Source organism: Gallus gallus, chromosome 9 (genome assembly GCF_016699485.2).
Source record: "Gallus gallus isolate bGalGal1 chromosome 9, bGalGal1.mat.broiler.GRCg7b, whole genome shotgun sequence".
NCBI classification, from domain to species: Eukaryota; Metazoa; Chordata; class Aves; order Galliformes; family Phasianidae; genus Gallus; species Gallus gallus.
In genome coordinates, this window is record NC_052540.1 from 9231982 (window position 1) to 9255361 (window position 23380).

General features: G+C 39.1%; 2 protein-coding genes across 6 annotated transcripts in view; one reads left to right on the forward strand and one right to left on the reverse strand.

Moving 5' to 3' along the window:
* The window catches only part of DAW1 (dynein assembly factor with WD repeats 1), a 305330-nt gene that overhangs the window by 14527 nt on the left and 267423 nt on the right, over nt 1-23380 (forward strand). For 3 of the 5 annotated variants that reach the window (XM_046898634.1, XM_422608.8, XM_025153424.3), the window contains 2 exons: nt 1119-1281; nt 1907-2522. In XM_046898634.1, coding sequence (XP_046754590.1) covers nt 1119-1281; nt 1907-1941 — 198 coding nt within the window. In that variant the 3' untranslated portion in view covers nt 1942-2522. Of the gene's footprint in view, nt 1-1052; nt 1095-1118; nt 1282-1906; nt 2523-23380 lie in introns of those variants that run through there. The other 2 variants (XR_006930918.1, XM_040706057.2) reach the window with 2 other exon arrangements.
* Nucleotides 5487-23380, reverse strand: part of SPHKAP (SPHK1 interactor, AKAP domain containing) — a 67253-nt gene continuing 49359 nt past the window's right edge. Inside the window, 8 exon segments of the mRNA NM_001396010.1 lie at nt 5487-7548; nt 10819-11003; nt 11090-11142; nt 15064-15243; nt 18330-21139; nt 21141-21691; nt 21694-22050; nt 22334-22589. Of these exon segments, the coding sequence (NP_001382939.1) occupies nt 7405-7548; nt 10819-11003; nt 11090-11142; nt 15064-15243; nt 18330-21139; nt 21141-21691; nt 21694-22050; nt 22334-22589 (4536 nt within the window). The 3' untranslated portion in view covers nt 5487-7404.

Sequence of the window (23380 nt, forward strand, 5' to 3'; positions counted from 1 at the left end):
CATTTGAGTATCTTGGTGAAATCTTAAGGCCACTGCCTTGTGAGATTTTTAGCATCACCCTTATCCCTCACTTCCACCAGACCTCCTGCTCTTTACTGCTTTTCTTTCTCTGCATGCATGATTTATGGAATGGGATCAAAAGAACATACTGCTGTGGGAACATACATGGTGCCTGGGATACTTGGAAGCTAAGAGCCCATTACAAAAATTGCTTCATCTTGAGTTTACTCGTGAATTTCACGGAAAGAGTTGTAGAGCTCAGCTGTAAATGCTGAAGTTCAGCTCCAAATGAATTTAGTTGCTTCCAAAAGTTTGAATATTATTTAAAAAAAAAATTATTTAATGCTTGCAAGTTTTCATTCTTCTTTCAAACGGATAGCTTTCTCTAGCTTTCATGCAAATATGCTGTGTTTGTGCTGTGAGAGGGCTAGGGAGGGTATCCATCAGCGTCCTCAGGGCTGGTATGATTTTTTTGCTGCAAGTGAGGATCTGCTGATCTGGGAGCATGCTGAAAAGTTAATCTATTTCTGCAGATGTTCTGTGTAGTTGTGGTCACTTGGGATGGTTATTACCTGGAAATCTGATTTCAGGGGAACAGGCATTTTGCCCTTAATAATTAAGCAATAATGCATTATATAACAAACCTGATATCTGGTTAGTTCTTGAAAATATGTCTAAATCCGATTACCTGGGAAATGCACGCAATTTAGGAATGAACCTTTAACAAAATATGAAGACATACTGAAGAATAAGTTGCCTTCAGTGGGAGTTTGGATATTACAGAGACATATGTTGTTTAAAATAGATCTCCACAAAATATGCATATATTTTACGTTGGAATAATGATAATGTTTAAATTAAATTGTTACAACAACGGCAATTCTGATCTTGGGGAATAATGATCTGAAATCTTGATCCTTTTGTGTGATCATTATATATGGACCTTTGTACAGAGTTCCCAGCCACATAATTCTGCCTGTGGTGATGCTAATTTTAGCAGAAAAACTGACTACATTATTTACTGGCTTCTGTTTTCATTTTCTGATCTCTAGATATGCTTCCTTTTCCAGGCATGCTAACATGGTAAGTAATATAATTATTTTCTGTGTTTTTTAAAGATATGTTTCAACCCTAAAGGCAATCGTATTCTAACAGCCAGCTCTGATAAGACAGCGCGACTCTGGGATGCTGCTACTGGACACTGCCTTCAGATATTAGAGGGCCACACTGATGAGATATTCTCCTGTGCTTTCAATTACAAAGGCAATATAATCATTACAGGTAACTAATGTATCCCAAATTATCTTTTTTCTTTCCTTTGTTTTGAAACACATTTTCAATATTATTATGCTAAAAAAAATAGAGTCTGCAATATGTTGTGGGGCCACACCCAAATGTAGGTTGCCAACAATGGCTTAAATGCAGTCAAGAAAAGCTATAACTTACTTTGGAACTGAAGCTTAAATGAATACAGCTGTGAAAAAAAAACTGTACCAAAGCATGCAGTCACCATCTGTTGGCAAGCAGTAAGTCATGCTCTTGTACTGCATTGCTGTGAGGGAGTTCTGGATGAGGAAGATACAAAGCTTTTTTAAGGAGAGCATACCTTCCGGTTACACAACAATGCAGCCTGTTCAGGTTTCAGACAAAAAGTCCCTGTGTGGGAAAATGTGAGCAGAGTTTGTGATTGTTTGGACCTTTGCACTGAATCCCCCAAATATCCACGTGCAGGATGATCTCAGCGAAAAATACTGCTGCAGGTCCTGCTGTCTTTTGCTAGTCATAGGCAGAAAAATGTTGTCCTGGTTTCTCTGTTTTCCAGGTAGCTAGTCAATTGAGTTGTTACCAAATTGAGTATGTTGTGCAATACAGCTAAACAATTCCCTCAAAATGTTTTTATTACTAGGAAGCAAGGATAACACCTGTAGAGTATGGCACTGACTGAAGACAAGGAGAGATCCAGTGTGGTACGTGCCTGTATCCTGAGTTACGTAGTCAATAAACTCAGTCTCTCAGATAGGCTTTATTTTTAGTCATTTGTTGTATTTCTGCTCTGCTCATGTAGCCAAGTTACTTAAATTTTGGTAGGTTTGACTTGCTGATACCTGGTAGCTAAAGATTCACAGAATAGTTGAATTTGGAATTTGTCTAGTCCAGTACTCCTGCTCAAAGCAGTGTGAGTTCAGCATGCTGCCCAGGAGCACAACTGTGGGTTTTGGATATCTCCAGGGATGGAGATGCAACAATTTCTCTGGGCAGTTTGCTCCACTGTTTATCAACCTCATAGTAAAAAAAGATCTTTTCTTCATTTATGTTTAAATGGAATGCTTTCCTTGTGCCTGTTTTGTGCCTGTTGCCTTTTCACACAATGCCACTGATAAGAGTCTGGCTCCATTGTCTCTGTTACCTTAGAGAAACTGTGAGTGAATGAATCCAGTAGGATGCCCCTATTTCTTTGTGTCATTGTGTCTTTGTGTCATTTTCCTTGTAAACTTTTAAATAAAAACAAGCAAAAAACCAAACAGCACTACTGTACTCTCAAGAGTGAAAGATGTGTTGTTAGGTACCTGCTTTGAGTACTTTTTAAAAAAAAATTTGTATTAAAATATTGAGTTAAAATGCTAGGTGATTATTACATTTTTTTTACTTGTAATATAATGTCCTGCTTGATATTTCCAGGAAAAAACATTAGTGACAATTTGTGAACATGCCTGCAGTAGTTAAACTGCTATTCACACCCTTTGCCCACATCTTTCCATCCATCCTTGCTCATCCTCCATTCTTCCATTCTTATGTGCAGTAAAACAAAAGATAGTTTAAGTGGTGGCTCTGAATATGGCCAGTGTGAAGAAACACAGCACATCAAAGATTTGGAGCTAAGGATCATGACATGAGCTGTGGATTCTGAACATAAACGTTCTTTGGAAGTAGATTTTTGCTTATTCTTTCAGGTTGTGTTCTTTTCTGTTTTCTATTTTAATTTTTCTCTTACACTATGCAAGATTCTCAATGAATCAAACATCTGTAGTAGTGTTTGACTTCCAGATTTGGCCGTATTTTTTATCACACAATTGTGACTGGGCTGAGGTTTTACAGACTGACCATTGGACTGGGAGGCCACCTGGGCTTTATTTCTGTTTCTCTCTAGACTTGCTGAGTGAATAGGAGTGCTTTTCAGGCTATGTTATCCGGGCTTCTTGCTCAAATGTGAAATGTTTTCACATCTTGTATGATTCACAGCACTGCTGAAAAGTGTGCTGATTCATAAAAACTTCAACAGTACTCTGTAGCACACCATCATGCGAATGCTTTCTGCACCTTGATTTAAGGTACATTTAATAATCATAAACATTAGCAGCACACTGTATAGATTCATCATCCTGAAACCATTATTTGCCTGTGAAATCAGGTTGATCTGCTTCCCCGATTCTACTGCCATTTCCACAACCAAAATTCCATGTGTGTGCTCTAACTCTATTATCTGGTTCCTTTTTAATCTTATCACAACATTTGGCTTCTGCATACGTTGGTACCCAAGGTATCACTGTAACCACAGGGACATTGGAGTGGAGTGAGATTTTCTGCATTTTCCTGTAATGCAGCAACTTCACCCCCTGCGACGTTACTGAACAGCATTACTGCAGGAAGCTCGCAAGGTATGCTGTCACAGTGGAAATCGGATTTGCTTTATTGTTTCTGTCCTTTCAATCTCTGAATCATTCCAGCACTTACCATTGTGAAAACATAAATTTATTTTATCAGATAGTTTTCCCAGGTCAGAACATATATTTTGCAAGACAAGGACAAGGATTTTCAGTGTAAGCGTATGAGGTGTAGGGGCTCTTGGTGTATGCTTTTTGTATCTCTTGGGATTCAAACCCTTTTCTGAATAAATGACAATAATTGCAGTCATACCCACTCAGGCTTTAGAAGTGGCAATTTGTGAGAACTTCCTTTTCAGCTCCTCCTGCGGGATTGATTGCATTTCCTGGGTGGTTAGTGAAAGGGTATGAAATGTATCCTGCCTGGTTATGTTTTCCAGTTTGCTGCACTTTTCTGTCTGATTTTCAGCTGAAGCTGGGAGGAGGGCACCGTACCCCACAGCCAGATTTGTCAGACTTATCTTCACCACAAGTGCTATATCATTTGTTTGACAGTCCACCTGTCTAATATAATTGTCTGTCCTGCTAAATGCTTTATGGCTGCAAGCTGCTTTCCTAGTGATGACAGTGTCTTCAGAGAGGGTTTGAAAAATTAAAGTTTCTTTACGCATACTGAAGGCTTAGGAACGACGCTGGCTTGAATTAAAATTATTTAATTGGCTACTCTGCGTGTGCTTTCCTTCTCAGTTGGATTTTTTTCCCCAAACTTATTAAGTAACTTATGTGGGCTCTTGATTTCAATGGAGTGAGGTTTTGTTGTTGTTTTATAAGGACATTTTAAAAGTCAGTGTAGGATTTATTGTGACATTCCCATTCTCATGTTATGCAGCTCTTCATGAAACCAGACTAGAAAAGCAGTTAAATCAGCCTCTCCAGAATAGTGGTCTGCTGAATTTAATAGGACAGATGTCAACAGGTGACAGCTTTTATCATAGACCACAACAAAATGATTAATTTACAGAGAACTTTAAGGAAAATTCAGTGTTATGACAAAACGGAGGAAATTTCAGCTTCTAATTATCCCAACATTGAAAGCACCCTACTTAAAACCAAACTGAAACCCAAAGTTTTATTGTTTTCAGCAGTTAATCTTCCTGTGCTTGAATTCATGTATTTACAGGCCAGATTCTGCTCCCTGCTAGGTGGGAGCTGGGCTGCAGCTGATGCTGAGGCAAATCTATGGGCAGCCTTGGAAAGCCAGGCATCTCTTAAGCATAATAGAGTTTCAGCATTTTTTAATTGTGAACGACTCCTGTTCTGATTTACTCAGCTAATTTAGCTGTTGGTTTCCTTTTCTGTTTAGCATTAGGAATACCTTCCCAATAGACCTCAGGGGTGAAAATATTTGTGCAAACCAATAAGCAGAAGAAACTCCTTAATGCCTGCTTCCCCCACTGCCCTGACTACTTTAGCAGGTATTGAAAGCAGGCCAGAGTAAGCAATAATAGGGATGCAGAATGTCAGTTACTCTGGAGTTAATTCTATGTGTAGTAATGATAGTAATAATGAATGTTGTATCATCTGAATGAATAGTGGAATGTGGGGAAAGCCATAGCTCTGACTTGCTCGGTTGAGGCCAGGGATCAGATTTTTCATTCAGAATCATTGCTGTGAGGAGCTACAGGGATGACATGCCAATAATTTAATTGGTCAAATATTTCTAGAGAGGTGAAGACAACACATGTTAGAACATAAATTTATTTCCGAACAAATTGCAACATTGAGAACTACTGTACAGAGAAAACCGCATCACACTTACAACTCAGTCATGATATTTGTGCTTTGTAGGATAAGTAAACATTTATTCTACCACAGCAAAAATTTATATACTGACAACTAATTGTATCTGGCTTAAAAATAAATACACGTTCCCATTTATTGGCTCAATCAAAGCACTTTACAATGCCCAGTGCTTTTTACTAGCTTTCAGCCTTGGAAATGCTGAGCATTCACTGTTACCACTCGGGTTAGCATGAGCTGTGGATGTTCAGCAGTTCCTAGGAATGGGCCCAGTACCGCAGTTAGGTTGAGTGGATGCAACAAACTGACCTTTATCTTGACAGTACAGTGACCTCCACTGATTTCATATATTGCAGAGATGTAGATGTTATTTAATGTTCTGTAATAGGTTTCACTGACAGTCTGTATTTCTTAACAAATGAGTGATGAAATCATGCAAATTTAGCAATGGTTTTAAAGATAAAATTGAGAATAATATGGCTCTTTTTTTCATAAATTACTTAAAACTCCTTCAAAATCTTCAAAAATATTTAGTGCAAAAGGATAGTTTTCTTCTCTTCACCCCACCTCCCAAAAATATTATAGAAGCATATACTATTATATGGAAAATAAAATATCTTTTAAATATTTGATTTGGAAAGGCAGGCAGGCTTTCTATTATGCTATTTAAGAAGGGAGAAGCAAAATATAAAGATTTTCAAAGAAACAAATCACAGAAGAGCTTTGATGTGATAAGTTATGTTTACCTTTAAATTCAAAACCAATCTCTTTGGCAGAGTCAAGAGAGTATCACTGAGTGCATGGTACCTAACATCATCTCAGCGAGAAGATACCATAGTATATCTTATCAAACAGTTATATAAATGTTATCATAATGTGGACTATCATACATAGTCCAACACATATCCAAAATGAACAAGCATGTGCTGAAATTGTAACAATTGTTTTGATTTCTTGAAAATTACAAAAATTAAGATTTTTATTTCAAGACAACACTCTTTTCAGATATGTCTTTCTTCACCTTATTAACAATTTACTTGATTAAATTTAGTGTTTCTTTTCACTATTCTAACCGACACATAGCATGTTACCTAATGCTTCAAAAAGAAACACTTCATATAACACATTCCGTATCATCGCTCCCTCTTACTGGATAGGGACACTGAGGCACAGAGGTGAACTGACTCGCCCGAGGTCACCTGGTGGGGACAGGGCTCTAGGAACCCACTACCCTGACTCGCAGAGCTGTACTTGGGGACATACCAAGCACAGCTGTACTGAACTGCACTGCCTGCGAGTGTAAAGAAAGGAGGCTTTCTAAGGGTAATAATTGACAGTCTAGATTTGTATTTCCTCGAGAAGAAGAAGACAGGAATGGGGACCAGCTATAGGGCTGAGAAATGATCATGTGGAAAGAAAGTGAAATGTGTTTTCAGCAGCTTTTTTTCTGCTTTTTGACTTCAAAGATCTGATGTGTTCACAAGTTTTTACCTCTCAGAGGATTGTGGAGACTTCTTTTAAGATGTTTTATTTATTGAAGGGCATGGTTTTCTCTCTGCATCCTGGAACACACTCAGGTTCTAAAAGTTAAAACTGTACAAACGTTAGTATTGGTTTAAAACTGAATGTTAGTATACCATCCTGTTTCAGCTGATTGATTTAATCAAATTGATGAAAATGGAACATATCAGAAATTCAATTAAGTTTTACTTAATTCATTAAGTAAATTAAGTCCATTAATTCACAAAGCTAAAAAATCCATCTTTTTCTAGCACAGTACATCCTACAGCACAATATGTCAAACGTCCCTCAGGATACAGAAGGATACAGTACACCTTGGTTTCAACTCTGCTCAGTGCAGTTGTGGAACAGACACGTGCTGTTTCTGTAGTTTACATATCTTTGCTCATTTTATTTGGTGATGTTTGGAAATCAGACTGTTACATGAACCACTGCTTACTTAAGCTGCATTATAACAAAGAAGTGGAACAGGTGAATGTTCCTAGCCCAGTTCAAGGAGCCAATCGAACAGGCTTGGTGTCTTCTCTTTGCGCTCCTCACTGAGTTTGCAGTACTGCACCACAGCATGAAAGATGTCACCCACTTTCCAGGACTTCCGTTGAACTAGCTGCACAACATCTAAAAACTAAATTGAAGGAGAAACCAAACAAAAAACAAAGCATTTGGCTAATGTTTTGCTGAGGTGTTAAACAAACACATGCAAACTGCTGTGAGGCAGTCCTTTAAAAGCACACTGCTGTATCACATAGTGGATGCACAGTAACATAAGGCTCTTTCTATTTATAGCACACTGAGAACTTCATTTCTGCAATTCCATAGCTCTCCAGAGACTGATCAGATTTCATGATGTTTTCTCAATTAGCTCTTCTCATCAATTATTTCCAATTTTTTTTGCAATTAAATGGAGAACAGTGAAAGTAAGCTTGCTAAAGAATCACACGTTTCCTTGTTATCAACATCTCACTGTCAAAATGAAATTGTGACTATCCATTTAATAGAGAAAAACAATCCGTTGTTACATTAGTTATATTTTGAGTTATATTTAAGTTTCTGCATTTTCACATATCCATCCCACAGTATTCTTAATACTCACTCATTACTGGTGAGAGGGATTTCTGGGTAAGCTCCTGTCACATAAAATCTTTTGTTGCGGTTGTGGCTGAATCACCATAAGGATATACATTTGCATTTATTTTTTTCTTTTCTTTGCCTCTAAACCAAGTTAAATACATATTCTTAAGCAGCTGTAAAGAATTCTGAATTTTGTCCCCTTTGTTCTTAATAGTGGGCTTTACAGTGTCATACATCTGGTCTGATTTTTCCTCTAGCATATAAATGAAAATCAAAGCTTTTCATTTCCTTGAATTTCACAATCAATATCTAATTGGCTCACGACTTCTACATTTAAACCACCCAAGAAAATATTGTGTCTCCAGTTAGCGTAGCTGTTTGCTATTTACATACCGAAGCCTAAACTTTTAATATTTATTTCAACAATATTTAATAGGCACAGTTATTTCCAAGGGCGCTGTTGTAGGCAGAATGTGCTTCATTATTCTCTAGTGTATTTCTGCAATTGAATTAACTGTTTGCCAAAGCACATGGGTAAAGCTGACAGCTGTTTCTTTAATTAGATGCAATTTGGATGGTTGCTGCTGAATGCATTTTAAATTATGTTTATGATAGCCAAATGCAAGTACTCAAGAAAATCAAACAATATCTCTGCTACTCAAAATGATCCTCTCATAGACATTATTTTAAAAGATGAAAATACTGATTTATAATACCCTTCTTTTGTATACTGCGACACTTTTTGTAAGCCTTATGGCTTGAGCTACCTTGCTGAACTTGGAAAGGGGGCAGTTTTAGTCATTCCTGAAATGTTGAAGGTGGTGTTTTATGGTGTCTCCAGTGAGCATTAATTATTCAGAAATAGAAATAGGCTGCGTTTCTTGTGGCCATTTTGGTCTTTAGCGTTGCTCTTTGTGTCCTAGCTTGGACTAATAACTCGGTGTTTCTCAGTTCTGGTCATCTGTCTGTCTCTGCCTGAAAACAAACTTTTGCATTCAAAATGAAGATTAGTGGAGACTAAGCTACATCTGTATAGGAGCTACAGTGTACTGATATACATAACTACTTGTTGTTGTTGTTGTAGCTGAGCCAGGGAAGGTGCTTCACAATTTTTATACAGTGATCCAAAATAGCTGAATTTTCCAAGAAACAGATGTGTGATCGCAAATATTCCTCTGCTGAAAACGCTAGTTGGTCATCACCTTTGCTAAACTTTCCCCCTGGCTGGGAATAATATAACGATATACCCATATAGATGGTCCATCCTTCCTGTCCTCTACAACTAGCTCTGATGCAGAAGCCATGAGATCTTGTTATGTGAGATACTGAGCCCAAGCTAATATAGATTTATCTTTATTTTTCATTTAGTCTTTTCTGAACATTTGAGCAATACATCCTTTTGTCATTGAACTGCAATCCTGTTCTACCAGCACAATGTGACAGTAAAGGCAGTGCATTTGGCCATGGCAGTTGTCACCTAACTGCTGGAGGAAGTGTCAGGCCCCTGCTGTACCCCAAATGTAAACCTGTCAGATGGCCAGGTATAAGTTCCTACCTGCCTGAGGCTGTCCTGATCAGTGTAGTAGGTGAGGCAGAGCCTGTAGAAGGACTAGGGAATTTCAAAGCTTTCAATCTTAAGTACAACTCATGTACTAAGACATAGTTGTTTCTTGTTGCTGATAGGCTCTGAATTGCAGAACTTTGTATATCTGATGTCTGCAATCAAGTGGTTGTGGGGCTTTTTTTTGTTTTGTTTTGTTACAGATACATGTTTAAACTCCATATAAACTGTCTGGAATCCTTCAGATGCAACCATGGAAAGATGGAGAGGAATGGGAGAGATGGGAGGGGGCTCTATCAGGGAGTGTAGGACAAGGATGGTTTTAAACTAAAAGAAGGCCTCTTCCCAGAGAGGTGGTTGAGTCATCATCCCTGGATGTGTTTAAAAACCATTTGGATGTGGTGCACGGGGACATGATTTAGTGGAGGGTTGCTAGGGTAGTTTGGTTAGGTCGTGGTTGGACTCAATGATCTTTAAGGTCTTTTCCAACTTGAGTGATTCTATGAAGGCAGCTACTGATTAGACATCAGGAAGAAATCTCCTCCTGAGAGTGTGGTGAGCCCTGGCACTGCTGCCCAGAGGGCTGTGGGTGCCCCATCCCTGACAGTTCTCAAGGCCAGGTTGGATGGGCCCCAGGCAGCTTGAGCTGGGGCGGGCAGCCAGCACACAGCAGGAGGGAGGGGTTGAAACTGTGTGTGCTATAAGGCCCCTTCCAACTTAATCCATTCTACGATACTACAATTCTATGAACCTCATATCCTGATGTATTTTATACTCTCCTCTTTCTATAACAAGGAGTAGTATTTCCATCTTGCTGTAATGAAGACTTCACATCTGCTTCTAAGCTCAGTAATTTCAATAAATCAATTGCTGGCAGGGGAACTGTTAGGCTGGGGCTTGAACTGGTGATTGAGCACCTGGTGAAGGGGTGTGGCTGGCCCAGGGAGCACAGGCAAGTTGTTTGCACCTGTGCTCCCTACACGATCAGCAGGGGTAGAGCTATCCTGGGATCATGTAAGGGCCAGCCACTGAAGAGAGAGTATCTCCTGGACCTATGCTGCTTCCTGAGGAGGAGTGTTAGAGATCCCTTTGCCGGTTGGGTGAGTTTGACTTTTCTTTTTGTATATGACTGTTGGCTTACTTGTGAATGCTTTACCTGCTATCACCAAGAACCTGTTAGGGTCAATTTTGTTTCTTTGTGAGCAGAACGTTGCTACTGTGATTAAAGTGAAATAGCAATATGTCCAATTCTGTAAAGGCTACCTTTTCAATTCTGTTTTCCTGAGATTTTTTAAAATAGATGGTTGGGATTCCAAGTTCAGAAGCAGCTATCCACTGTAGGGTGGCTCGCAGCTCTGCGTTGGGGCATTCTGGTTCCAGATCAAAATTAATCACCAGGAGTTCTTTCTGATAATTGGCTGTTCCCACTGAGAGCCCAGAAGTACTTTCTGGAAAAACAATCTCAACAGTTATTATGCAATTATTTTTTTTTTAACTTCAAATTGTATGTTGTAATTCAAATGGTTCAACTTACCCTCTGTATTATCTGTCTGTTCTTTAAGGAAAACCTTTTCTTCTACTAAGTCACTTAGGAACAAACAACAACAGAGCTTGTTAGTGATAGGAACAGTCTATAGCATTCCTTTGCAATGGTTAAAGTTCTCCCCCAATGTAAGACGTAAAAAACTGCAAGAAAAAAGTTACGCAGGATGATGTGTGTTATGTGATAAAACGCTTAATGTTACAGTAACTTAATGTGTAAGTCAAGGAAAACCAAGGGACTTGCAATGCTTCTCCTGTAATGTGAAGAAGTACTTATACTGGTTACAATATGTTCTATGTTTTATCAGAATCTGTGTATTTTGTTTGATATTATTTGAAGATGACATCATGGTAAGACACAGCAAGTATCATAACCTGTGGGAAAATATTGAATTTGCCATGTCTGCATTTTTCAGTGCAATACTCCTTGGGTGAAACTCTTTTTAAAAGTCTTGCTTTCTACTTGTATTTTTCACAGTTAAACACAAACTACCAATGACTTCAGCTACTGCTCTTTTAAAATATATTACCTGTTTGGATAATCAAATTCTCTTTCATGTTGTCAAAAAAACTCAAAAGACTATTACTTTTCATGCTCCACTGTTCTTGTTAAACTATGGGAAACAAACTTCAGGTATGTTTTCACTGCTTCAGTTTTCATTTCTGAATATAATGCCCATGCTCATACACATGTGGCAGGAACCCGTAAGTTCAGGTTTGAAGCTACAGTTATGGCAGTTGTTCCCTCGCTACCAGAGGAATAGCACTTACGCATTTCTAGACTATCCCATCCTGTCTTCAACCAAGAACAACACAAGTGTAAGGCTTTGTCTCCCACAGGGGAGGACACTACCCCTACCACCCTCTTTCACAGGCTATCAGAATCATCCTTAAGGCTTCAGAGGATCAAAACTAGATATATCGGTTACTACAAATGTGAAAGAATAAAATGGCAGCATACAGTGTGTGTGTTTGGTCATGACTTAGAATCATAGCTGCCTAATAGCATCTTTCCCATCAGATTTTTCTTTCGGCTTTCTGTTTGAGTAGCAGTTGAATTCTGTACCATGACTTCGATTTGGGTGAGGACAAATTGCTCCGAGTGGTGGTGCTGTGTTCCACAACATCTGTTCTGCCAGGATTTCAAGCCTGTTGGCTAATGCCTGCAAATAGCCACTGAAAGCTAGTGAGAAATCGGGTATCTGCCCTTTAGTCTTTAGAAAAGAGACCAATTAGGTCACTGTTAGGAATGCAAATAGGAAGTGCCTAATGTTAAGATGTGAAAGTTTTGATACGGTTAGTGAACAAATCAGTAGCTCAGGGAGAATGCATGCAGTGGAAATACCAATATCCAGATTTCTTTACAGAAAAAAAGCCTCTCAAAAGCAAGGTAGCTTGTTGTAGGATATTCTGGTAATGAATTGTGAAGATCTGATGTCAAACTTCCTATGTTCAGTGTGTGATGTACAGTCCATGTGCTTCTACAGTGGCTGTGCCCTGCCTGCATCATGACATTTACCAGCTGACTGGTCATATCATGTTCCAGGGTAACAGATTAGGCATATATTTGCACATCTCTTGACAATTTTATTGCATGTTCAGTAGAAACATGCTCAGGAAAAAATACTTAAGACATAATATCAGCATTTTTCCAAGAATATCTTTTTTTTTCTCTTTGAGTTTAATTAATGTTTATTTGCTTGATCTTAATAGCTGTTCTATTAAAGCTTTGACAATACTTCAAGTTACTCAGAGAAGAAAGTTCACACAATGTAAAATAGATACTCAGAAGACAGAACGCTCTCCTTTAGGTAGAACAGCTGATGGATTCATATTCTCTTGAAAGATCCATCCACCTGGGTGGGCTTTCCTGTAATCTTTCACTGTCTAATGCTGCCACACTCCACAGGCACCTGCATGTGTACTTCTGAAACTAATGGTAGGCTAAGCAGCAGGTGTAAAGCAGGGCTTGGCACATTTTAGGTGGTGTAAATGATTTGCAGTTAAAATTAGAATAGACATCAAATCTCGCTTCAGTGACTACTTACTTAATCATAGGAGAAGGTGGCACGTTCTCCTGATAAATTTCCAGGTCCATAATGCCAAGACTGCTAGTTGTACTGCTGTTGCCATTGCTGACAAAGCAAAAGTTTAAATATTAGTGCCGAGCTTCACTGAACGTGTCTCCATGCATTATTTTTCTGTAGAAAGTAAAGTGAGGAGGCTGTCCCATGTTCTACTAACACAACTGTGCTCATCAAGTGGTTCTCAGAATGAAGCATGCTAATATATTTAAAGTAATGAGGTTTTATTAAAATAGCTCCAGGCAGATCGTGTATCAAAGTAATGCTGTGAACTGAAAATAAATAATAGTAGGCTATCTTCTTGTGAATGGCTTATGCAATGAGTATTTGGAAACAAACACAAAAAAAACAGTCTGCATATGCCACTGAAATGAAAAGAAAGATTACCAAGTATAAAGATGTCCTGGAAAAACCTTCATAGATCCAGATACCTCTGAATGTCATGGGTTATGTCAAGGAGTGGGAGTGTGTGTGTGTACATGCCAAGGCTGCTCATCATACCACTTACCTGTTGGGTGATTCTGTGCAGCATCAGTTTCAGTATATTACATCCTATCCCAAATACTACCAGGGATCTGATGGAACCCACAGGTACAGGGGTAATCCCCTAGGATTCTGGCTACTCTGAAAGACTGAGATTTTAATTAAAGCCAGTGCTACTTAAAGTATTCCTTAACTACTTCACAAAGTTGAAGTAAAACAAGAGAGAGTATGTGGGGGAAAAACAGTATGTTTGCTTTATAACATTGCTATAAACTTGGCAGTGAATGTTTACGCAGTCATAACTGTTTGACAAACAGGTTGTGAATTTGCTGTCAAGTAGCACCAGTGTGTTCTGTGTGTTAAGTAAGCCTGACCCACTTAATTTATATTAGAAAAGCAACTAAGTACTTTTCCTTACATCTGAGGGATTGACCAGACAGTTCCTTTCTCCATCAGGTTTTTGAGTCAATGTCAGAATGCCATGTGTTCAGGTTTGCTGTAACAGCTTGTTTCAATGCAGAGCCAAAAGGCACAATGCATTACTTCCCTCAAACCTGACATTGTTAAAGGATTGATACTACAATAATGAGATGAATGCTCACCCACACTGACAGACATGCTTTGTTCAGTATTTTTTCCAGCTAGCCAACAGTGCTCTCTAACAGACTTTATTTTTCTTGCTTCATTACCATACTGTCTTCTCTTCTTTTTGTCTTAATACCCACAGGAAAGATGTAATTACTTGACAGTATTTAAAAATGTAATTTAAGATCATGTGAAGAACAGACCTTGCTCAATTTGAAGTTGTGAAGGTATTGAAGTCAAACTAATATCACTTTATCTAGTCCTTGGAGTACATGTAACATCTTTAAACACATCCTGACTTAAGTAGGAACACAGAGCAGCACAGTGCAACGGGGGCACTGGAATTCATGTCTATTCAGGGCAAGCTCAACCCTCCTCTTTCAAGCTGTTTCCCCCTGCTGGTCAATGCAGATGAAGGTGCTGTTTGTTCTCTAACTGCACAAGTACGTGCTGGGAACAGCAGTCTCAGCTAAGCAGATGCCATGATAAGCATTGTGGAAATAGTAGCAAATAAAGCAAAGGAAAGGCCATAACAATTAGTTTATTTGGTGGCCCTTCACTGTAGGACTGAGGTGCTTGTGTAGGGTTGAGCAAGGATGTGCTTTCATTGACTGAATCTTGTTGCTTACCAATACAAAGACCTGGTTTAAAATCAGGATATGGCTTTTTTTTTCTTTTTCATCATCTAGTCTTCCTTTACAGTACTCTCAGTAAATCTTGAGCTATTACCCCCTCATTCCTGACACATTCTAATCAAGTCATAGGCTTGGTTGATTAAAGTACAATGCATACTAAGAATAGACAGTATTAGTACCTCAGAGATCGTTCGCTGAGTTGTAAGTAGCTACTTGTGTCATCAGGATTGTCTTCATCATTGGCTAGCTGGGACCAGCTGCCAGTGCTTTCTTCACTGCTGCTGAGGTGTGTTGGAAATTCTTCAGCTGCTTTTGTCTCTCCCGTTATTTCAGCATCTGGTTTGCTCTGACTGCTTTTGCTGGTAGGGTGGCAAGGAATAATGGTAATACAGGCAAACAAACTGGTACTGCCAATCTTCAGGCAACGCTCCTCATTCAACTCAACCAAGGTGCACAAATTGTACAGATGGAAAAGACCAGGCAAACTTACAATTCATACATGAACTCTAGTTGAACGCATGGTCTGGAATGCTCTTTAAAAATGGTCTTCCTAAGAGTGCTATAAACTAACACAAAACTAAGTAAGCCCTCAACAGAAATATGCGTAGAAAAGATTTAACTTGTACAAAAAGAACTGCTTACAGCTTAGGTCTTAATGCACTTCAGCCACTCAGTGTTTGAAATATGGTGGTTAAGCACTAGAAGCATAATGACAGTGTATGTTGCCAAGGTTTTCTGCTTGTTTAATGGGATCTTTTATTTCTATTGGACCACTAATTATAATTAGGTATGTTATATATACACTCATGAATATTTTCCAGCTAGAGGAGGTGTAATTGAGGATAAAGTCAGAAACATGGTATCCTTGCCTGGTCTTCTAATGCCAGCTCTAGTTCTTAGTGCTTGAGGTTGTGCACTGAGTTCTGTATAAAAAGGCTTTTATCAGTATGCTCAGATTTTTTTCTCCAATTACTGGTGTATGGCAAAAGTAGAAATGTACTAGATATGTACAAGAAATTCAGAATTGTTATAATAGACTATAAAGTATAGAATATAATAGAACAGAAGACGACAACATCCAGTTTAGGAGTAAAACAATAGCAACTAGATGGATTCAATTTCATCTTTTCTGAGCTCTGCAGGATCTCTGATTGGATCGTTCTACTGTGAAACTTTTGTTTTAACCCTCACTCAAGCTTACATGAAAAATACCGATGTTTTGTGCAGCATCTTCACTGATAATGCTACTTTCTAAAAGTCTCTCATTTCTGTTGTGTATATTTTTCTGAATTGCTTGAAATGCATTTTGATTTATTTAAAAACAGCAGAAATACTCAGATTTTTTTTTTACTCAGTGCATTTCAAAGTCAGCTGTTTTTAAGCAACACAGAAAAGACCTACAACATTCAGATTGTTTATAGGAAACTAAAAAGTAAAACAAAGTGAAAAATAATGTTTTCCAGTACTGAGTTCGGAGAACATAGGAAGAAATGCCTTCTAATTCTACCCACTTGATGCGCTTGTCACACACATGCACATATTTATGGCACAAATGTAAAATTATATATACACATAAATGAAAAATAAAAACTGCAGTTAAGGTAATTTTTCATAGGCAAACTGGAAATTGTGGGATTAATCAGGGAACTTTTGTTATGCGGGCAGAAAAATATTTAATAATTAAAAGAAGCATTCTTTTTTTGGAATATAAATCATGAATCAATTACTGCTGCAACAGAGTAATAGCTAAAGCAAGACTAGTTCTCTTATATTTATGGTTTTGCATTTGCAATTTTGTAATTAAAAGAAAATGTTATGTATTGGCAGCTCTGGAGTATCTCTCTTAAGGTGATAATTTCTCTAGGCTTTTATGTGTAGATGTGGACAAACATCCTGACTTCAGTTAAAAGAGATCAACCCAAACACTGTATTGCAAGTAATTAACTTGACTAAGAATATAGTGAGATGGAATCATTGTGAATATCTGCTTTTGCTGTGCTCTTGTTCTGGGGACAACTGAGAAGTTGCTGCATTAATGCTGGATGTTAGTGAGAGAGAAGCAGCCTCCTGGACAGAGAGAAAGGGGATGTATTTGCCCGAGGGTCTATGATCTACCAAGTTGTCATCATCTGTCAGATAACCTAACCTGTCATCCCTGACCTCTTGGACGCAAAACTCATTGTTATGAGCAGTTGAGCGGCAAGGTGACAGTGTTACCTAGAAGCTATTTAACACAGAGCAGGTAGCATACAATACTTGATCCAAAACGTGATATTTTTGTGGGAATAACAACCTTGTGGGGGCACGTTAGTAAATGGCTCATAAACTGTGCAGGAAATAACTCCATTTTCAAACAGATTCAAATAGACAGATTTCTAAATGTATCTTAAAAGCAGGTTGCACTTGAAGGAAGAGGAAGATGAGTGGGTGGGAGTCAGTATGAAATAATTTAGACTACTGTAATTATCCACCTAATTGCTGCCACAGACAGGGAAGTACGTGCTTTCTCACTTCAAGTAGAGTTTTGTCAGAATGGTTTTGAACACAAGCATCTTTCTAGCACTCTGAGATAATGGAGTGCTGAAAAGCTCCAAGTGATAGGCAGCTTAGATACCGTTTAAGTAATAAATATGATTAAGAGTTAGAGTTAAAAATAGGTAATGCCTTGAGAGACTGCCTTGTTCTTAACCTCACAACATCCACAGCAATCTTCTGCATTTGCGCTGTGCTCTCTCTGCTTAAACCAGAGATGTAAATTCTTCAACAAAAGGAGTACAGATGTAACAAGAGGGTGGTAGGCCATGGTATGAACTCCCTGAAATGAAATTTTACTCTTTATCTGCATACTGCCCTGGAATGTCTTAAGAGAAAAGTAGTTGAAGGGTGCTTTCAATTTTTTTTTTCTTCCTGTGTTAAAGATTTTTTTATTGTTCTTCCAGACTGTGAGCACAAAGCTGAATTTCAAGCTCTCTGATGTCTGGTTGCATTTCCAGGAACATAAAACATTAGCGACATAAGCACAGGAGAGAACTTCACCTCTCGTTCTGTTATCTTCTGCTTCATGCTTGCCCCAATTTTTAACTTTTTTCCTAAATTGAGATATCAGCAAATGCTAAATGAAGGTTCAAGCTTTATCTACTGTCCTGTCTTGATTTAAGGAAAACTTAGGTATCTGTAAGGGAAAACTTGCTCATTAATACAGTATTAGTTTTGAACCTCAGAACCATAATACAGCAGTCATATTCAGCATATGTTTGCTCCAGAAATTAGTACTGTGAAGTGTCACTTGGTGGTTGTTTTATGTAATTTGAAACCTGTAGTGACAGTCTACCCTGTTTGTTTCTCCCAAAGTGGTTCTTCCCTTATCTTCTGCCATTACCAAAATAATTTTCACTTGGAAATTAAACATCAAAGCAACATGCTGATTTGCTGTTTTGTCACCTACCTATTCAGTAGGGTACTGGAAACCATGTGCTTCCCAGCATAAGCTTCTGGAGGCTTTTCCTTGCCTTGATGCTCCTTTTCAGAAAGCTCATGTAAAGTTAAGGATTCAGAGTCTTTATCTGACTCGTCTCGTTGATCAGTTTCTATCTGAATTAAAGGCACTTCCCTGTGCTGACCTGCAGGGAGGCATTCAGGGTTCTTCATATGCTCATCCAAATTTATTCCACTCCTTTTGGGTTCTACTTGAATCTGAGTTGCACTCTGGGGATGTTTGCTTTCCAGCATGTGTTCTTGGCTTGCAGAATCAAAGGCATCCTGCTGGACAACAATTAAATTTTTACCACTTTCAACAATATTTGCAGCCAGTCTGTTTGCATACTGTTGCACATGTGGTGGGGAATCACTGTGAAAATGATCTACCTCTGCAACCTCTGCCTCATCTGTTATGATTTTGTTTTTGCGCATTAGAGATTCAATAGAGCTTGCCCACGTCTCGTGAATCAACATATCTGTTATCTGGTCAGTCTTGCATCTTTGGTACAGGCATGAGTCAGACTTGCAAAGACCTGAAGAAGCCACAGTACTGACTGGCTGTACACTTAAGGAATCCTGGTGATGTTGGGCAAATCCATCTAATGAATTTGCCTTGACTGGGATGTTAACTGTTAGTCTAGAACCTGATGATCTGCCATCAGGCACTGAGGACTGTCTAAAGCAAAAAGGTGATCGCAGAGAGGGTGGTAGCAAACTGCCACACCAGTCCTTTGAATTCCGAGGGGAAGATGCATTATCTTTATTTTCCTTTTCTATTTCTTTTAGCATATACCTGTAAAATTCTTCTGTTATGCTTTCCGTGCTGGACTGCTTGGATGGGCAACTTGGCCGTACATTAAGATGACCATTTTTCTTAGCAACCTGTTGCAAAGCCGACGTTAAGATGTTGTTTGCATTTTTTCCTGCATAATAATCTAGTAATAAATCAAAGCCTCTTCCCTCATTTTCCATTTGGTTCACCATAAATCTTGAAAACTCATCTGTAATGCTTTCACAACTAGACTGCTTTGAGACGGAACTTGTCTGGCTCACAGGCTGACCAAGGGCATTCATTAGGCCTAGAGTATTGGCAGAGGCTTTGGAATCCATGTCCTCCTCTGGTATGCTCTCACAGCTTGAGGCCTTGGCTCGGCTCCATCTTTCACAGTGCAGCCTGTTCCTGGGATGGTTTGGACCTTGCCAGATACTGTCAACCATGGAGAGTTCAGTGAGGTTCATGATCTTTGCAGCCACTTCATTTGCAAATATATTGACAGAATCTGGTGTGTCCTCAAGGTTTATAGATTCATCTACTACTCGATTCATCAACCTTTCCTTTAGCTCAGGATGCTCATCTGTCTTTCTTTTGATCTCACTCAGTCGAGGTGCCCTGTGTTTCCGAACAACTGAGCCATTAGCATGGGTTTCCTTTTTCCTTTTCATAGTTCTGCATGATATACTCTGGGTCACCAGATATTCATTGCCTCTCTTCCATGCACAGAACCAGGGCTGCTTTCCATTTGAGTTTTCAAGACAAATGGCAGCTATTTCTGTTGCCATAGAGACCACTGTTTCTGCCAATTCTTCTGCAAAATCTGTTATACAGTATTTGTCTCTTGAATTTTTCACCTGTAGCACAGGCTGAGAAGGAAGTAAGACATGGTTTCCTAACAAAGACAAGCTAACTTGGACTTCATCACTTAGCACAGCATCACACTTATGTTTGGCCTGGTTTTCTGCATTCACGACAGCGCTGGAAGACAGTTGTTCTTGAACACCGTGCCTGCATTCATTGTTTGCAAAGGTACTTTCTCTGTCTGAAAATGATCTGTAATCTCTCTTCTTCTGAATGTTATTCTGATGTGGGGATTTGTAGCAGTCTCGTGTGGTTCTTTTCAGGTATCTTTTCTTGGGAGATGTTTTTGCAACAAGTGCATTATGCCCAATGACTCTACTTGTTAGCTCTGAATTCACTGTGGCGTTTTCATTGCTATTTACATCTCTCATGTTAATTTTCTTCGTGCTGATACCATTTTCACTATCTGTGCTAGCACTGTAGGATGTACCAAATGGCTTAATAGCAGAATGATCAAGGGGTCTGTGTGATGTTTCACATGCTGTTGCCTGTGTTGGCCATCCTTCTACTCTTGTTACCTTCTTGCCTTTCAAGCCTTCAGAAAAGAGAGGAGAACACTCTTCAACTTGTCTTATGTCATTCATCTTCTTGCAAGTGAAATATATCACATTAAAAAGCAACTCATTGGCAGTCTCCATGAAAATGTCTTGTGTACTTGAGCTGTTTTCTGAACAGGACTGTAGCTCTCTTTTCTTCCTGACCTCTTCAATAGAATGTCGTAGAATAATATTGGATAAATTTTGTGCCAGTTCATCTCTGATTACTTCATCGGAGTGTGGAATCCGTGGCCTTGCTGCTGTTTCAATAATTCTTCCGTTTATGGATTCCATAAAATGCCCTACATTTTTGTATGTATTCGGTTTTGTCAAAATTATTGATGCCTCTTTGAGTAGGGCCTCTGCAATGCTATCATTCAGCTTTTCCATGCTGCTTCCTACAGCTATGCTACAATGAAGAGTAATGGCTGCAGAAGTCTGAGCTGCAGACAGCAGCCCGCTTGAAGTTGTAGGGTACTTCTCTTCCTTTGTTTCCCCCAGACCGCAGACTGCTACAGCACTTGCTACTTGAGTCATGCCACACAGTGCAGATGGAAATGAATAATCTGTGCTAGTACAGTCTTCAAGTAGCTGTGAAGAATCTGCAGTGTAGATCTTCGTTATCAACTGTTTCGCTTTTAGAGTCTGTGGCTTCTTGATCCCTTCTGAATTTTTCTGCTGCCTGTGGACTTGAAATGGTTCCAATGACAGTTGCTGCACAAGCCAGAGCCATCTCCAGTGCACTCTGGCTGCGTCCATTTGAATGGTCTTCTTCAAAGTAATCTGAAACTTCAGAACTTTCTGTTTCAGTCCAGTGGCACAGGTTTGGGAAGGCAGACCCTGGCCAGTCTGGCACATTCTCACTGCTGTCTGGACTTTGCACTATGACAATCTTTGGAAGTTCATTCCACGATCGGGAAGCAGATGCATCTTTTGACTTGCAGGAGCTTCCTACGGAGATGCTGACTGCAGCCTCCTCACTGAAAGTGGGTTGAGACTGTGATAGTCTGATGAATGCATCTTGCAGAACAGATTCTGCTAGATTTGTAGCGTACTGACCTGTAGCTGCTTGCTCGTTTTGCAAGGGAGGGTCGCTTTTCCTAACACCTGCACAATCCTCTACCTCTGCCTTACTGTTGGGTTTTGCTGTAGAGCCATAAGAGGCCCCAGCTCCTCTTTAGCCATTTTGGTTAAAGACACATCTAACACATTCACTGAGCAGGAATTTTCAACATTGTTAGTCAAATCCTCAGTACTGAGGGATGATGTATCTCTTCCCACTAATTCCTCTTGACACAGGATTTCCTGCTCTGGCTTATCTTCAGGTTGTGAGATGCCATCTTCAGCCACAACGTGCACAGATTCAGAGACTTTACTAGCTGTATTATCTTCATTAACACAATTCCCTTCAAGAATTAATGGCAACCTGGCTTTTCTGTAGTGGAGACTTTCAAATCCTTTTCCTTTATTTTTTCTGACATCAGAAGATGCTTCTGAAACACTTATTTTTTCGTGGGCTACTGGAAGAAAAGTAAGATGTTAGTCTCTCAGAGTATCCTGTATCTTTAAAACAAAAAAAGCTGCGTAACTGTCTAATATGTTACTGCTCTGTAAAACTGCTATACAAACAAGTATCCTTCTGTCTGAACAACAATTTAAAAGTATGAATGGCTATCCTTTTTCTAAATTACATATAAATATATGCATAAATTAACATCAAGTGCAATTTCTGTAACAATTGCCATGGCTGTTCTGCCATATGAACAATAGCGGAATTATGCTCAGTCTCGTTGCTTTTACCAGTTTTATATTCATCAGCCTCGTTTTCCTCCTCGAGATGCTCAGATGCTGTGAGGAAATCTTCTTCTATTGAGGACACTGAGCAGTTTGTGTCGTCCTCAGGCTTTGAGACATGAGCTTCTATCTGCAGCTGTCTCTCCTGAACAAGCTCAAGCCCAATCAGAAACTTGTTTATTTCAAAGATGATGCAGCTTGCACTGTTCTTCCTGTCTCCCCTCGCACACTGAACCAAGCAGACATCTGCTTGCCAAGGACACTAGAGGGGAAAAGAATCTCAAAGAGTTATTTAATTAAAAAATAGAACTTATTTTAAGCTTTCCTCTAGAAAAATCTCAGGAATGTTCTGCTGCAGAGATGCAATACAATTTGCCATTTAGATGTTTCTAACACAGTGTGCAGTTACATATATGCCAAAATAAGACTATTTGGATTGACATCTTCTGTTACACAAACTCTTTAGTACAGAACCCAGCTGTATCACAGAAGTGTCCTTATTTTGTTGAAATCACCAAGCTTGTTTTCAATCAGCCTCTTATTTTAATAACAGTCTTGCTTCTAGCTATGTTGGAGTTGGCCACCTGACACACCGTTATTATAGCCCTCGCACCACCTACTATTACCTCTCTCTGGAGGGAGTCGTTTGTGGACATGAATTGCCTTTCAGGATAATTTCTGCTGCTATGCTTGTTCTCAAGGCAGCCCCATTCATATTAGCTGGTGAGATAAGGAGCAGGTCACTTTTAGGTATCCTTAGGAACTATGAGTGATTTATTTTCGTCTCCCCCTTGTTCTCTATTTGCCCCAAACCCTGTTATTTCAGATGAGCATAACCTCCAATTGAAAGCACCTTTACGTAAAAAAATATCTTTGCCAGTGAAGCTGTATGATTAGGTAGGAAGGTGGGAAGAAACTGAGGGAAAAGAATTTGTTATCCTTGCTTTATGGATATTAGAACTGTTGGATGTTTATATGACCACGAAGCTACGTTGTTAATATCTTTGCATGACACTACATTTGTGGTATGGGACACACTGTGGAGCAAAACCA